Source organism: Cinclus cinclus, chromosome 2 (assembly GCF_963662255.1).
Source record: "Cinclus cinclus chromosome 2, bCinCin1.1, whole genome shotgun sequence".
NCBI lineage: Eukaryota > Metazoa > Chordata > Aves > Passeriformes > Cinclidae > Cinclus > Cinclus cinclus.
In genome coordinates this window covers 6368284-6381643 of record NC_085047.1, presented here as the reverse complement: position 1 = coordinate 6381643, position 13360 = coordinate 6368284, and the positions used below count along the sequence as shown (strand labels likewise).

Sequence of the window (13360 nt, the reverse complement as noted above, 5' to 3'; positions counted from 1 at the left end):
AATGTCTCTCACATCTCTCTTTCTGAGATGAACTGGATCAGTCAACATCCTCTTTTGGATCAGTTACTACCCTAACCACAAGTATGCCTGGCTAGTCTGGAGATAGACTGACAGATAAAATATACTATTAACTGCCAAAGAGGCTCTTCTATTACAGCTACTCATATTGAGTAGTCCCATGACAGATTAAATTGCAGTTCAGCCTGAATAAGGTGTCAGATTGTGGCTGTAAGTGGCTGGTTTACTGGGGTGTTTTGATGTCATTATAGGCTTATAATTACTCTAATCTGATTTGGTATGAAAAAATTATTATGACAAGCATAAAGAATTCATTTGAACAATAGGTTTTCTTCCACCACAGAACTAAGTTTTAATTAGAGCTGTTCTTCAATTAAATTAAAACTGCCCTTCTTGGCTTTAAAACTCTCATGAACATATTCAGTACAATGTACCTTGTACAGCTGTGAATCTGCTGCTGCCTCTCTGATCTTTACCCATCCTTACCTGTTCTCAACTAACTTTATGTGCATGGCTGTGCCTTACTGGTGACAAAACCTTCTCCTCCCCAACTTCTGCCATCAGGAGCAGCTTTGTCTCTCTCTCTCTGCTGATCCTCCCCATCCATTTGTTTCATGCCATTTCTTGACTGAAAGTGTGCCTTTCTCCCACTGCTTACTTGTGGTGGTATTTATTATTTGAGCTCTGCAGTGATACTGATTAGCTCTCAGAAGTAATCAGTGAGGGAATTCATGTAACAACATGGAAAACAAGGTGGCAAAAAAGGCACAGTGGAAATATTCGTGCCATTTTCCAGTGGGCTTAATCTCTTGGGGCTTCCTTCTTTTAGTGGAGGAAGCTTTGAGCGATCCCTTTAGCGCTTTGAGTGATCACTCTCTCAGCGATCTCCCCATAATTCCTAATGTGTGATATTATGGTGATAATGAGTTTCCTTCTCCTGAAATGTGAATGCTAAGACTGCCATAGACCATCTAAGACTGGCCCCAGCCCCTGATGGCAGCCAGCAGCAGATGCCCACGCTCAGCCAAACTCAATGGAGCACAGGTGCCAAGCTCCCTTCCCACACAGTCCTGGTCATGTTTGCTCCAGAAAATCAAAGTTTGTGGGAAGCAACCAAATGCCACCGAATAAAGAAAGAAAGGGAGAAGAAACTGGCATCTCCAGTTTCTGTATTAATGAGAGAATGGTTTAATATTTATACAGATAATTAACTTCTGGTGTCCGGAAAAGGAGATGCGCTCACCCCAGCTCCATCTGGTCTCTGACCTTTTTTGACAAAGAAAACCAAGAGCAGGGCTCTTCCTATATTAATTGATGGAAAGTCATCAGAAGAAAGATGGCACTTCTGAAGTGCAGCTTTTTCTCGCAAAGTAAGAAGTCACAAATCTCATTTTTCTAGGTAGTTTCTTCTTCTTTTTTTCTGTTTTTTTTTTTTTCAAGTGTCTAATAGGTGGATGTTTCCAAAGTTCAATTTTTTTTTTTTTACTGCAATGAAGGCACTGAGCATTCTGGAACTTCACAAGAAAATGAAAATTTAAATGCTGGAACAGTTGATTCATTCAGTTTAACAGGGAAGTTCTCATGTCATCTGTGGTAGTTTTCTCCTTCCTTACAGCCTCCTGTTTCAGCAGACAGAAGTTATAGCTGGATGGGCAAGTATTTCTTCAGACTCAGAATTGACTTAATTATCCTCTACAGAAAATAAGATGAAGGCAAAATGTTGCAGATTTCAGTGCTTTTCCCTAAGACAAATTCTGAAGCAATTAATGAGTTTATTGACAGCCAAAAAATATAATGTTGTCAATAAGAAAAGTCTTTTATGTGCTCTAATTAGAGGAACTGTTCCCTTCAGTAAACTGGAGCTTTTCAAGCAGCATTAAGGAAAAAAAAAAAAAACAAGAGAGAAAGGGAAAAGAATCTTAAACAAAAGTCTCAATGACACAGGCACAAAATATGGAACAAGGCTCTAAAGACCCTTAAAAATATTGTTAAACTTTTCATCTTAATGTTGTAGGTATACAGCTCTCTTCTAAGCATTAAAAAAAAATACATTTACAAAATAAATAGGTATGGGTAATGTTTTTATTCACTTTGACAAGGTCTACCTACTCACAAATGCATATCAGGAGGCATTTGCATTTTTCTCTCCTCTGAAAGAAGTCTTGGCTTCATGAGAACAACAGGAGCTCTTCGAAAGGAGTCGTAATTTCAGCTGCTGAAAAATTAGTGTGGGACTTGTATCTTTCTGGGGATGTAGGCTCTTCTTAATAGGAATGCATATAAAATTCAGTACTGGGAAAAAAAACCCAAAACACTTAGAGGCAAAATGGGCCAAATGTGCTACTTCAGTAGCATGGGAAGAAAAGACTATCAATTCTTTTGAAGGTTTAGAAGTATTTTTTCCTGCCTGTCTTCACTATGGTTGATGATGTTCTACTATTAAAATAGCAGTTTATATGTGCTGTATATTAGTACACTGTTTTGTTCTTCTTTGCTTCAGGCACTGAAGGATAAAGAAGCTTGTCACATATTTTAAGTTCGAAATTGGTTAATAACAAAACGCATTTTCAACGAATTTCACATCCAGCCCCTTTGGGCAGCTACTCTTTGCAATTTAAATGAAGGTGCAGAAAGTTTCTTTTCCCTCTTTACAATAGTTTCACAAGTTTGGCATACATGTATTTTAGTGGTTAGTAGTATATTACAAAAAGAGATTAAAAACACCTGTTTCAGCCTTCCAGGCAATGCAAAAGAAATTGAACTCTGGGGTGCACAAATTAAGATGCTAAAAAGGGTAAATTCTACTTACCAGCATTTATCACAGACAGCACTACTGCCACTTTTCCTAAGGCAAATACCTTGTCAGCCATCACTTCAGTCTAACCTTCAATCCATATTGTGGGACAATTCCCTCTTCACTCTTTTTTCCTACTGATGTAAAAACAGATCTTTGAGGTTCTGTTTTGAGGTTTTGGTTACGAGGTTTTTGGTTTGGGTTTGTTTTAGCTTGTTTGTTTTGATTTTTTTTTTTTTAAGTTTTACATTTTTTTTCCCTGAACTTGCATTGGTGGGACAATTAAATATTTTATAAACCCTGTGGCTAAATCTTGGCAATAACATTAGTCTGAATACATTTCAAAACCCAAGTTCGTGCCATAAGCTTTGGAAAAAAACTCTGGTTTCCATGAGATTATGTCTCATGGCTTTTTAACTGAATTATGGAAATAATGCAGTGTCAGCTGAGACAAGAAGGAAGAGAAGCATGAAGGGTGGGCTTTGGGGAGAGGAAAAAAGGTGAGGAGGCAAGGGTTTAGAGGTTATAAATGCCACCTTACTGTGTGAAAAGCTTCAAACAGCATCTGTGCCACTGGACTCCAAAGTATTTGCAATGGAGAGACACCTCTAATGAAAAATTGATTTTTGGGCAGAGATTTTGACGGAAGCTTTTGTCTCTATTAGGGCTTTTATAAAGGCATTCTTCCTACACATTCTCTGGTATCTAATAACCTCTGAGCCCCTGCTGCAACCTGTCCTCTCAGGTTAGTTATAAGAAAACAAGACTCTTTACTGTCTCTTTAAACTTGTCGTAATGGAGCCACGGTTCATATGTAATTGGAACAGAGTGAAAGAGAATAATCACACAAGCTCTCCTCTCCTTGGGAAATTAAACTGATATGAAGAAAAAGTTCACTGGGGAATATTTCTGATGTAATTTACATTCACTGTTGGACTTGAGAAATCCTCAAACTACTCTCTCCCCATAGTTGTTGAAGTGTGGTCTCAGCTAGTTAGGACACTTCAAAGAAGTGCAGGTTTAGATATCTCATTATTTGAGGGTCCTTGCTAGATTTTTCTCCAGAAATCTTCAGTCCCCCACCACTCATTTTCCTGTACCATTTCAATGGCATTTCAAATAAGACAGAGCTATTTATTTACTTTTTTGTGCTTTTTGAGTTTTCCCGCCCTAAAATGCACATTGCTTTACTGATCTATTTGAACAAAGCACTTAAAGCAATAGCTTTTGCAAAAGTATGAAATACTGTTGGGTTGTACTAGGGGTTATAATAAGTCCCTGAATATGGGGAAAGAATCAGGAGTCAATTGAAGAGATTTTTCTGCCATATAAATTGTAACACAGAGCCATGCCCCAGGATCCCTTATTGGAGCAAGTCTACATTGCCACAGCATTTGATTATTTACCAAATCAATAAAAGTGAAAGTAGACTTGTGGTTGCAGTATTTCTGTGAGAAATGGGACATCCCTTTCTTTACCCAGCCTTAAGGACCAGTAATTTATGACTAATACATATACTTCATTTTGTGAATTCTATTTAAGCTCCACAGCAAATTAGGATATTTCCAATTTTTCATATAGTAGAAATGGTCAGAACTTATTATTATTATTATTATTATTATTATTATTATTATTATTATTATTATTATTATTATTAATATTATTATGGTGGATGCCTCAAAACCTAGGTCATCTCACACTCAGAGTTATTCTTTAAAACTTCAGCATATGAGCCAAAAATACATATTGATAACATTCTGCAAAAGAGAGGGCTACTTGAGCACATATTCCCCAAAATATGCCATTTCAGCATTCACAAATGTGCTTGTTTTGCCTTTGCTCAGGGAAGAGTTATCTGACCCTTTCCTGCAGCCTGCTCTGTCAAGTCAACTCTGCATAAATAAGAAGGAAACTTATGCATGAAGAAACTGAATGTAGGTGAATAATTAACATAAACTTTATGCAAAAACATGAAAAACTATTCCAAAATTTCTCTGCTTAACTAAAGTGTGAATTTGTATTAAAATATTCTGCTGAAACTTTATCAACAGGTCATAAAAAGCACATATCAACTTATTTCTAGATCCAAGGTTTATCTGATGTGTTTCATCTCTTAACAAATGAGGCCATTTTTTCGCTCCTAGTCATTTTAAGAGTGTTATTTAATTTAAGTGTGTGTTATTTCATTTAAGTGTATTCAGAGTTTGCGAACAAACAGTAACAGGGAAATCCCAGAAGTTGAAAATGGGTGCATTTTCATAGCTTTGGCAATCAGTATTTTGAAGAGGCTTTCTAAATTAAAAAAAAAAAAACAAAGCAAATAAAGGAGAATTGTGAGGTTTTGTGTCATTATGTTTTTATAAGATTTTCTTAGTTTCATAAAAGGATGAAATAAGCAGAAAAAAGTACTGATTTCTGAAGATCTAGTCTGATTGCAAAATTGCAATTCCACTGTTTCAGGCCATGACTACTGTAGCTGCCTGTGTTCATGCAGACAAAAAAACAGTATGTATTAAAACAGTAACACTGTGATCTAAAATTTTTAGTGGAAACAACTGGAATTATAAGTATTTATTGCACAGTTGCATACCTAAGATTTCATTTCCTCAAATTGTGTGCATGGCAGGGTAGGATTTACTTGGTAAAGTCCATGAAGTCTAAAATGTGAATCAAAAAATAATCTGAATAGTATTCTTTTTGGAAAGCAAACTGTGGAGTGGTTTCAGGGACTTTAATGACAGTTGCTAACACTTGTGCCCAGAACAGCTGAATGATTATGCATGTTCACTGTATAAACACCAAAAATACAAAAAAAAAAAAGTAGTTTCCAATTCCCTGTATTTCTATCTTTCAGATACTGCTCGGGTACATTTTGAAATAGTAATTATTTATACCACGAAAGCCCCAGATCTATAATTCACTCATGAGGCTTAGGTCATTTCATGAAAGGCAAAAGCATAGTTCATTACTCTCTATGCATAATGTAGAGAATATTTATATTTAATGCTAACATTATTTTTCTGTGAGGAGACTATTCATGAGGTATGCTTCCTGTTCAGAATATTGTTTATGTTGTACAGATTTTCATTTTGAGATGGAAAAAAAAGGTTTGTTTCCCAAGAAAATATTGGCCACTTTTAAGAATCTTTCTTTATTTCCTTGGCTTCCATCTTTTCCTTTCTCTACTTCCTTTCCTTTTTCATTTTAAACAAAGAAATTGTTCACCGGTAATATAATAGTAATAGATTATGTATAAGTTTTTGGGTTTTTTTTCTGGACAAACTTCTCTAGCAATACCAACCCCTCTAATCTGGTTTTGATAGCAAGGTTGGAATTAGAGCAAAAAATATGATGCTACTTTTGCAGTCCAATGAATACCTGTATTAATTTTAATGTTAAAAAAATTCAGTATCAGAATCAGCAGTATCAGAATCTCATTAATTCACACTAATAGGTGGCAACCTTGTATTTAGGCTGGCTTTGGGTCGCTTTTTGTAGTCACATCAGGTATGTCAGAGGAGGAGTGAGTTACTCTATGTCAGAAATCACCTGAGGATAAAAACACAGAGATGTATTTATCTTAGTGCATTGTGAGGATTTTTATCTGTAATGTTTATTAAAGCTCACAGAGGACGTGCGTTGTAAGTCTGGGTATTGAGCTAATGCTGTGCACTTCAATCAGCTTTGCAAAAATGCCTGTAGATAAAGTTCTGTGCTAACCCGTCTCTGGATTATGCTCTGCATCAGGAAGTGTATTATCCCTCAAAAGATCTCCTTTTATTCTTTAGTGTTACCAGCAGGAGCCAGTTTTTGGTGGGAAAACCCTTTCATGCTGCTCCTGTCCGAGTGCTGCTAAAGAGCATCTCCTGCAGGTCACACACAGGGCTTGGGGACATGGGTGGTCCTCAGAGTCCAAACGGGTCCTGCCCTTTTGCTGCAAGGAGGAGCTGTACTCGACATTGCCGCAGGCACCACACAATGAGGAATTTTCTAGATGGCTCAAGCAGTCTGACGTTCCTGCAGCAAGCTGTCACCTTCCATCTTCTCAAGCGAGCAGCCGCCTCTTCCTCACTCCGCTCGCAAAACAAAGCCCCTGCCAGGCAAGGGGAGAGTGGCTGAATGCTCCAAGCTCTTGCTTTGGGGAGGCAGTACTCCAGCACTCTTGCTTTCCCCTGTGGGTCTCCTGGTGCACAGGATCTGGGGTCGGATTTAATGACCAAAATGGAGCCTATGTCCCACGAGACTGGTAATGTGTACTCGGCGTGATGCCACCACCAGCAGCAGCATGCCAGGAGGATGTGGAGGTGGAAGAGGATGCAGGCAAGCTGACTTTATAAGGTGTTTTTAGCTTTTCTGAAGCCAAATACCTATTATTTGCCATCATGTCCACAGAAGCGCTATGACCAGCTTCCACAAAGTTCTCGTGGCAGCCAGAAGAGAAAGGTGTGGGAGCTCAGAAAGCCAGCAATAAGTGACAAAGTCCAGCCTCATGAGTCCAGTGGTCATTAAGAGCAGAACTGAATCTGTACCAGTGGCCACACCACTCTGTGCTCCAGCAAGCCTGAAAATGTAGCTGCAGGAAGGGAAAACAGGATTCTTTTCTTTCCTCTGTGGAACATTATATTTATGTACGCATGCATTCGTAGATCTTGGAGTCATAGAATGGCTTGACTTGGAAGGCACCTTAAAGATCGTCTAGTTCCATGGGCAGGGACACCTTCCAAATAGATCAGGGTGCTCAGAGCTCCATCCATCCTGGTCTAGAACACTTCCAGAGATGGGGCAGCCACAGCTTCCCTGGGCAACCTGTGCCAGCCCCTCACCACCCACACAGTGAAAAAATTTCTTCCTAAAATCCACTCTAAACCTACTCTTAGTTTGAAGCTATTTCCCCTTGTCCTATCATTACATATTCTTGTAAATAGTGTCTCTCCATCTTTCTTGCAGGCTCCCTTCAGGCACTGGAAGGCCACAGTTAGGTCACCCAAAAGCCCATATCTTCTCCAGGCTGAAAAATTCCAATTCTCTCAACCTTTCCTCACAGAAGAGGTGCCCCATCCCTCACATCATCTTGGTGGCCGCCTCTGGTTTCACTCCAACATGTCCATGTCCTTCCTGTGCTGGAAACCCCAGAACTGGATGCAGTTCTCCAGATGGTATCTCAGAAGAGTGGCTCAGAGGGAGAGAATTCTCTCCCTTGACTGCTGCCCACAGTTCTTTGGATGCAGCCCAGGACACATTTGGCTTTCTGGGCCGCAAGAGCACAAGGCCAACTCCTGTCCATCCAGCAGCACACCCCAAGTCCTTCTCAGCCAGACTGCTCTGGATCTGTTGATCCCCCAGCCTGGACTGAGAGCAGGATTTTTCCGGACCTGGGTGCAGCACCAGCACTTGGCCTTGTTATAGCTCGTGAGACTCCCATACCAGATGTATCCATGCATCTTACTGCCATATAGCAATCCTGGTCAGCAGAATGTAATCATGGCATTAAGGAATCGCACCTCTCAGCATTATCAGAGGCCTTTCTATCATTTTCACAGACTTGCCCTCTTTTCTGTGTAAATATTTTTCCTGCCTTTCCCTTTTGCAAAGCAAAGAAGTTGTTTGCAAACTATTTGAAGAACATAATCAACTCCTACAAGGGAAATGCCCTTGAAGCAGTGAGAGTGGAATGATTGCAGCATACTGGACATGCTAATAACATCTTCAGAGAATTACTATTACTTGATAGCAGCAGCGTTTTCATTGTAATGGGAACCAAGTTGAGATCCTCAGATTAAAATTTTACCTTCTGCATTAATCTGTGGAGTCAACAGTCACAGGTTACCAGTTCATTGCTAAAAGCTCTGCAGCATTACTCACCCCAAAGCAGTGCTATTTCCCATGACAGTCTCTTTGCAACTTTTGTGACACATCAGGCAATGAACAGGTAAATGACCAGCACAGAACACTTGAATCTGACAGTATTCCCAGAGCTGGATAAAGGAACCTGCTGATTCACTCTGCCATTAGCAAATGTGTAGATGACACCAAGCTGTGGGGGGTGTTGATCTGTTGAGGGGTAGGAGGGCTCTGCAGAGGGACCCTGGACAGGCTGGATCGATGGGCTGATTACAGCAGCGTGAGGTTTAACAGCAACAAAGTGCAAGCTGTGCCAGAGGAGGTTTAAGCTGGGCGTTGGGAAGAAGTTTGTCACAGAAAGAGTGATTGGGCATTGGGATGGGCTGGCAGGGAGGCAGTGGTGTCACCATCCCTGGAGGTGTTTAAGAAGGGACTGGATGTGGCAGTCAGTGCCATGGACTGGTTGACAAGGTGGTGTTACTTCATTGGTTGGGCTTGATGATCTCAAAGGTCTTTTCTATCCCAGCTGACTCTGTGATTGTGTGATATCTATTAAAGCTTGCTCACACTGGGTGTTAACTGAGCGTTTGTCGTAGATTCACAAACTGATGCTTGAGTCTGAATGATGAGTTTCAGGTTTCCTGATACCTTTATCTGACCAAATCCATGCAGACTCAGCCATGTGCAGAGGAACTTGGCTGCACTTTATCTGCTTTTTAGTTCTGGTGCAAGAGGGTAGGAATGAGAAGAGAACATATAAGGGTTCCCCACTGAGAATCAATTCTATAAATTATGTATTATGCAGACACTATTCTGCTGATGCTAACCGATCCCCAGTCTTCACTTCCTTGTTTTTCCTTCTATAAATAGCTATGGCCAGGTTTTCAGTTGTAAAATGACGAGGACAAACCTAGAAACCTTTTCCATTTAATAACCTCTGCCAAAGAAGAATAAGGTAATATTTTTCATATCTGTGATGTCCTCAGGGTTTTAACAATCTGGAAATACAAGCAGCACTGTGTCGTTGATAAGACACTGGGAATAAAAGTGGGAATAACCATGCTGAATATTAAAGATGGAAATGCCCTATTTTCCAGATGATCAGTATAAAACTTGGTATTATGAATTTTCCTGACATTTTTTTTCTCTGTGTAGGACCATTTTTGCTTTTTTGTCTCTCCCTCTAGATCCAAATGCTTTGGCTGGACAGACTGGACCTGACCACGCTCTTATAGGAGGAATAGTGGCTGTAGTTGTCTTTGTAACACTATGTTCTATAATTCTCCTTGGTCGATACCTGGCAAGACATAAAGGTAGGACACGTTTAGTGGAAGTTCAGTCATGCTTGGAAGCAAGGCATGATTTCACCTGGAAGTGCCATCCCCTTTCTCCTTCCCCCCTCTACTAAATGATTTGAACAAAACCTAGTTCTCAGTCCAGTTGAAAGTGAAGTCCCTGTGAATTTTAACGAGTTGTCCAGTGGGCTGGCTAAGGCAAAGGACATTGAGCTAGTGCATGCCCTTGGTCATCTTGTAAGTCAGTGATTTAGAGAGTCCAAGGGCTAAGATTGCCCCTTGGTTTTGGATTGTAGCTCCTGATACTAGATTACATGTTCTCATCATGTTCTCATAGTTTTAACTAGCCTATCCATTCAGTAGAATATGTATGTGTTGGGTGAGTAAGATCTTTCATTTTAATGGATTGTGATAATATTTTAAGGATGTGTTTAAAAGATAATATTAGAATCCAGTGAGTTTTCCAATCAGTTTATCAATGATCCTGCTGGAATAAGGAGTTCCTTCCTGGGGCTAGCTTTACTTTATTCTGTGGTTTTGCCTTAATAATTCTGGTCCCTTCATTTTCAGTCCCCTCTGCCACTAAAGATAACAGGAATGGAGTGACACTGACTTCTGACTTCTCTGTGATTTGACTTTGACCTAGTTAGTTCCAAAATCATGCCTTGAGATTTAACCTCTGTACAGCTTGTAGGCGTATTGCTAAAACTCAGTTAAATCCCTTTCTATACCCCTGCAAAAAAAAAAAAAAAAAAGAAAGAAAAAAAGAAGATGAGTGTTGGTATTAATTCAGTAACTCTCATTTTAAATAGGGTAATCATATACCTAGCAAACATCAATTGATAAAAAAACATCTTTTCAATTTGATTGGACTAGAGTGGGAGAAAATCAGTTTGTTTTTTTTTAATGAGCCATTGAAAGTGTTTCTCTTTTGTTTTACTTTCCTGAATGAACAGTTGTACACCTTATGCCAGCATAAATAGTGCTTTTCACAAAGGGAAATTCAACTACTGTACACATTTCTTTTCTCATTCATATCCAGAGCATAAAAATAGCTGTGATAGTATAATATGAGTTGGTTCAGTTAATAAAACTGCTTCAGTTTTGTAATTCTTTGGAATTCTTTGGAACCTACTATGATACAATTCTGTAAAATTAAAGCCTAGATATCATCAAAAAAAAACAGAAATACAAATGATCAGTGGCCATTAAAAAAAAAAAGGCAAGCATGTTTATGAATATCTAAGTCTTCAAAATTGCTTTGTTTTTGATGGATAGCTATTTCATAAAATAATCAAGATTTTATCACTTAGTGTATAATTGAAAAATGCATTGTGTATTACTGCCGTTAGATAAAGTGAAGTCTTATTAAAATATTTCCTTAATTTATTGTGGATATACAAGAATTTTTATGTGTACCTTTGCCAGTTTAAGTATCAGTGTAAATATTTCTTAAGCAAATTACAAAGTTGAGCATATCCTTATGATGTCTACTAAAAACTGTGTAAGAATGTTTTTCATTCGTTAAAAAAATGGAGTACATTGTTTGAAATGCACTTCCTATAATGAAGTGTAAAAAAAAAAAAAAAAAAAAAAAACAAAAACCTAATCTTTCTCCTTTTTCTTTTTTCTTTTTTCTTTTCTTTTCTCTTTTACTGATTCCTACAGGAACATATTTAACAAATGAAGCAAAAGGAGCTGAAGATGCACCTGATGCCGACACAGCCATTATCAATGCAGAAGGCAGCCAAGTCAATGCAGAGGAGAAAAAAGAGTATTTCATTTAGATGCAGAGCTAGAATCTTGGAGTTTTTCTTATCAGGCTGACTGCTGGAGAAAACTGGCTATCATTTCTCAGAATTCATTTCTGCCATCTTCTGCTATCTTTATTAACTCCCATACCTGCTATAAGTAGCCAGTTTACACCAACAATCAGCAGTTGACATCATCATTCTGTAATTACAGTATCATGCGTAAAACAGGACATTTCTTATTGCCTAAAAATCATATCCACTGCTCTCTTAACATACAGTGCTTGAATATACAGCCTTAACAATGTTAATCATCATCTTAATCCAAGTTTTCTACATATTTAAGTGTTATGCAGCTTTCTTTTCCAGTTTTCTTTTATCATGTCCCTCCTAGTATGTCATAGAACAAAATTCATAACAAGTACTATTAGGTAAGGTCCTAATTTACTTACAGCAAATGTTAAGTCTAAGATTAGATGTTTACAAAGAATATTTTGTACCTGTCTATCTATAATTCAAAAAGCAACTCGTTTTTGAAACATATGCCCTTGGAAACACAAATTGAAATCTGTTTAGTATAGTTTCCTGTGTGTTTGGATTTGGTGGGAAAAAAAGACCAGTCCAATGAATTTCTTGTTTTGTTTTGCTGTGTTTTGTTATGATTTAAATGGTACCTTGACAACAGTGCCATGTTTCAGTGGTGAAGACAAGCTGAGTAGCTATACACATTCTAGGTAGCTCTAGGTAATAGAGCTTCTCTTGAAACAGTTTTCCTGCCCTTTTCCTGGCTTTTGGGATCACAAAGATTAGAGAACTTTCTGAGTAATTTATGTTTTTATAATTTATTTGCTAAACATGAATTCACCTGCCTACTCAAATTTGATGTGTTCATGGGGCACAATTGCAAGGCATTTTAGTGTCTGTATATAGTGCATATAATAAATTCAATTAAACATTACTTGATACATATTCAACTTTTTTGGCAGTAGCGAAGTCAGTCACAAGTAAGCATTTTCTAATGTCCATTATATCCCTTTAGATATGACTCAAAATGAATATTCTGAGTAGATAACATGTGTTAGTATTTTTTTGTCTGTATGTCCTAGCACTGTTCAGCAGCAAACTTTTCTAGTTCTTGTTAATTTTTTCTTTGTTATACAATGGAAGCACAATGTTATATGGAAAGGTAGTTTTAAGCTAACAACCAGTGCACAGCCTCAGGTTTTAAATTACAACCACATTTGATTATTATCCTTAAAAAGTACTATTGAGTTGCTAAAATTCTCAATTTTTAATTTGGCAGTTCCAGAGCTGCTTCTCTATGTTGGTTTGCCAAAAAAGAAAAAAGAAAAACAAACAAAAAAAACTTAAAAAAAAAGAAAATAAAAAAAAGAAAAAATAGAAGTGTTAAAACAAAAGATATATGTTTTGTGTATACAGTAAATGGACTAATTCTTTATATTAAATTCCTGTCTATGCATTTTGTGAGGTACAAACTTATGTCACCGTGAATGATAGAGAATTCCTGCCATGCTTTTAGCTCCACAGTGAAGGTCTCTGTTTGGATTATTTCTGAAATTTTTTTGTGTAATTGACAGCTGAATAATCACATGCTCTTAAATATGACAACAAAACACTGTAAGCCCATCGGCTTATTTCCT

The 13360-nt window shown here is 38.0% G+C and overlaps 1 protein-coding gene across 3 annotated transcripts in view; it reads left to right on the top strand.

Annotated features, from left to right (window-relative positions):
* The window catches only part of CADM2 (cell adhesion molecule 2), a 159275-nt gene extending 147540 nt beyond the window's left edge, over positions 1 to 11735 (top strand). For all 3 annotated transcript variants that reach the window (XM_062515335.1, XM_062515336.1, XM_062515334.1), the window contains 2 exons: positions 9841 to 9966; positions 11617 to 11735. In XM_062515335.1, the coding sequence (XP_062371319.1) occupies positions 9841 to 9966; positions 11617 to 11735 (245 nt within the window). The remainder of the gene's footprint in view (positions 1 to 9840; positions 9967 to 11616) is intronic.
* The last annotated feature ends 1625 nt before the right edge of the window (positions 11736 to 13360 follow it).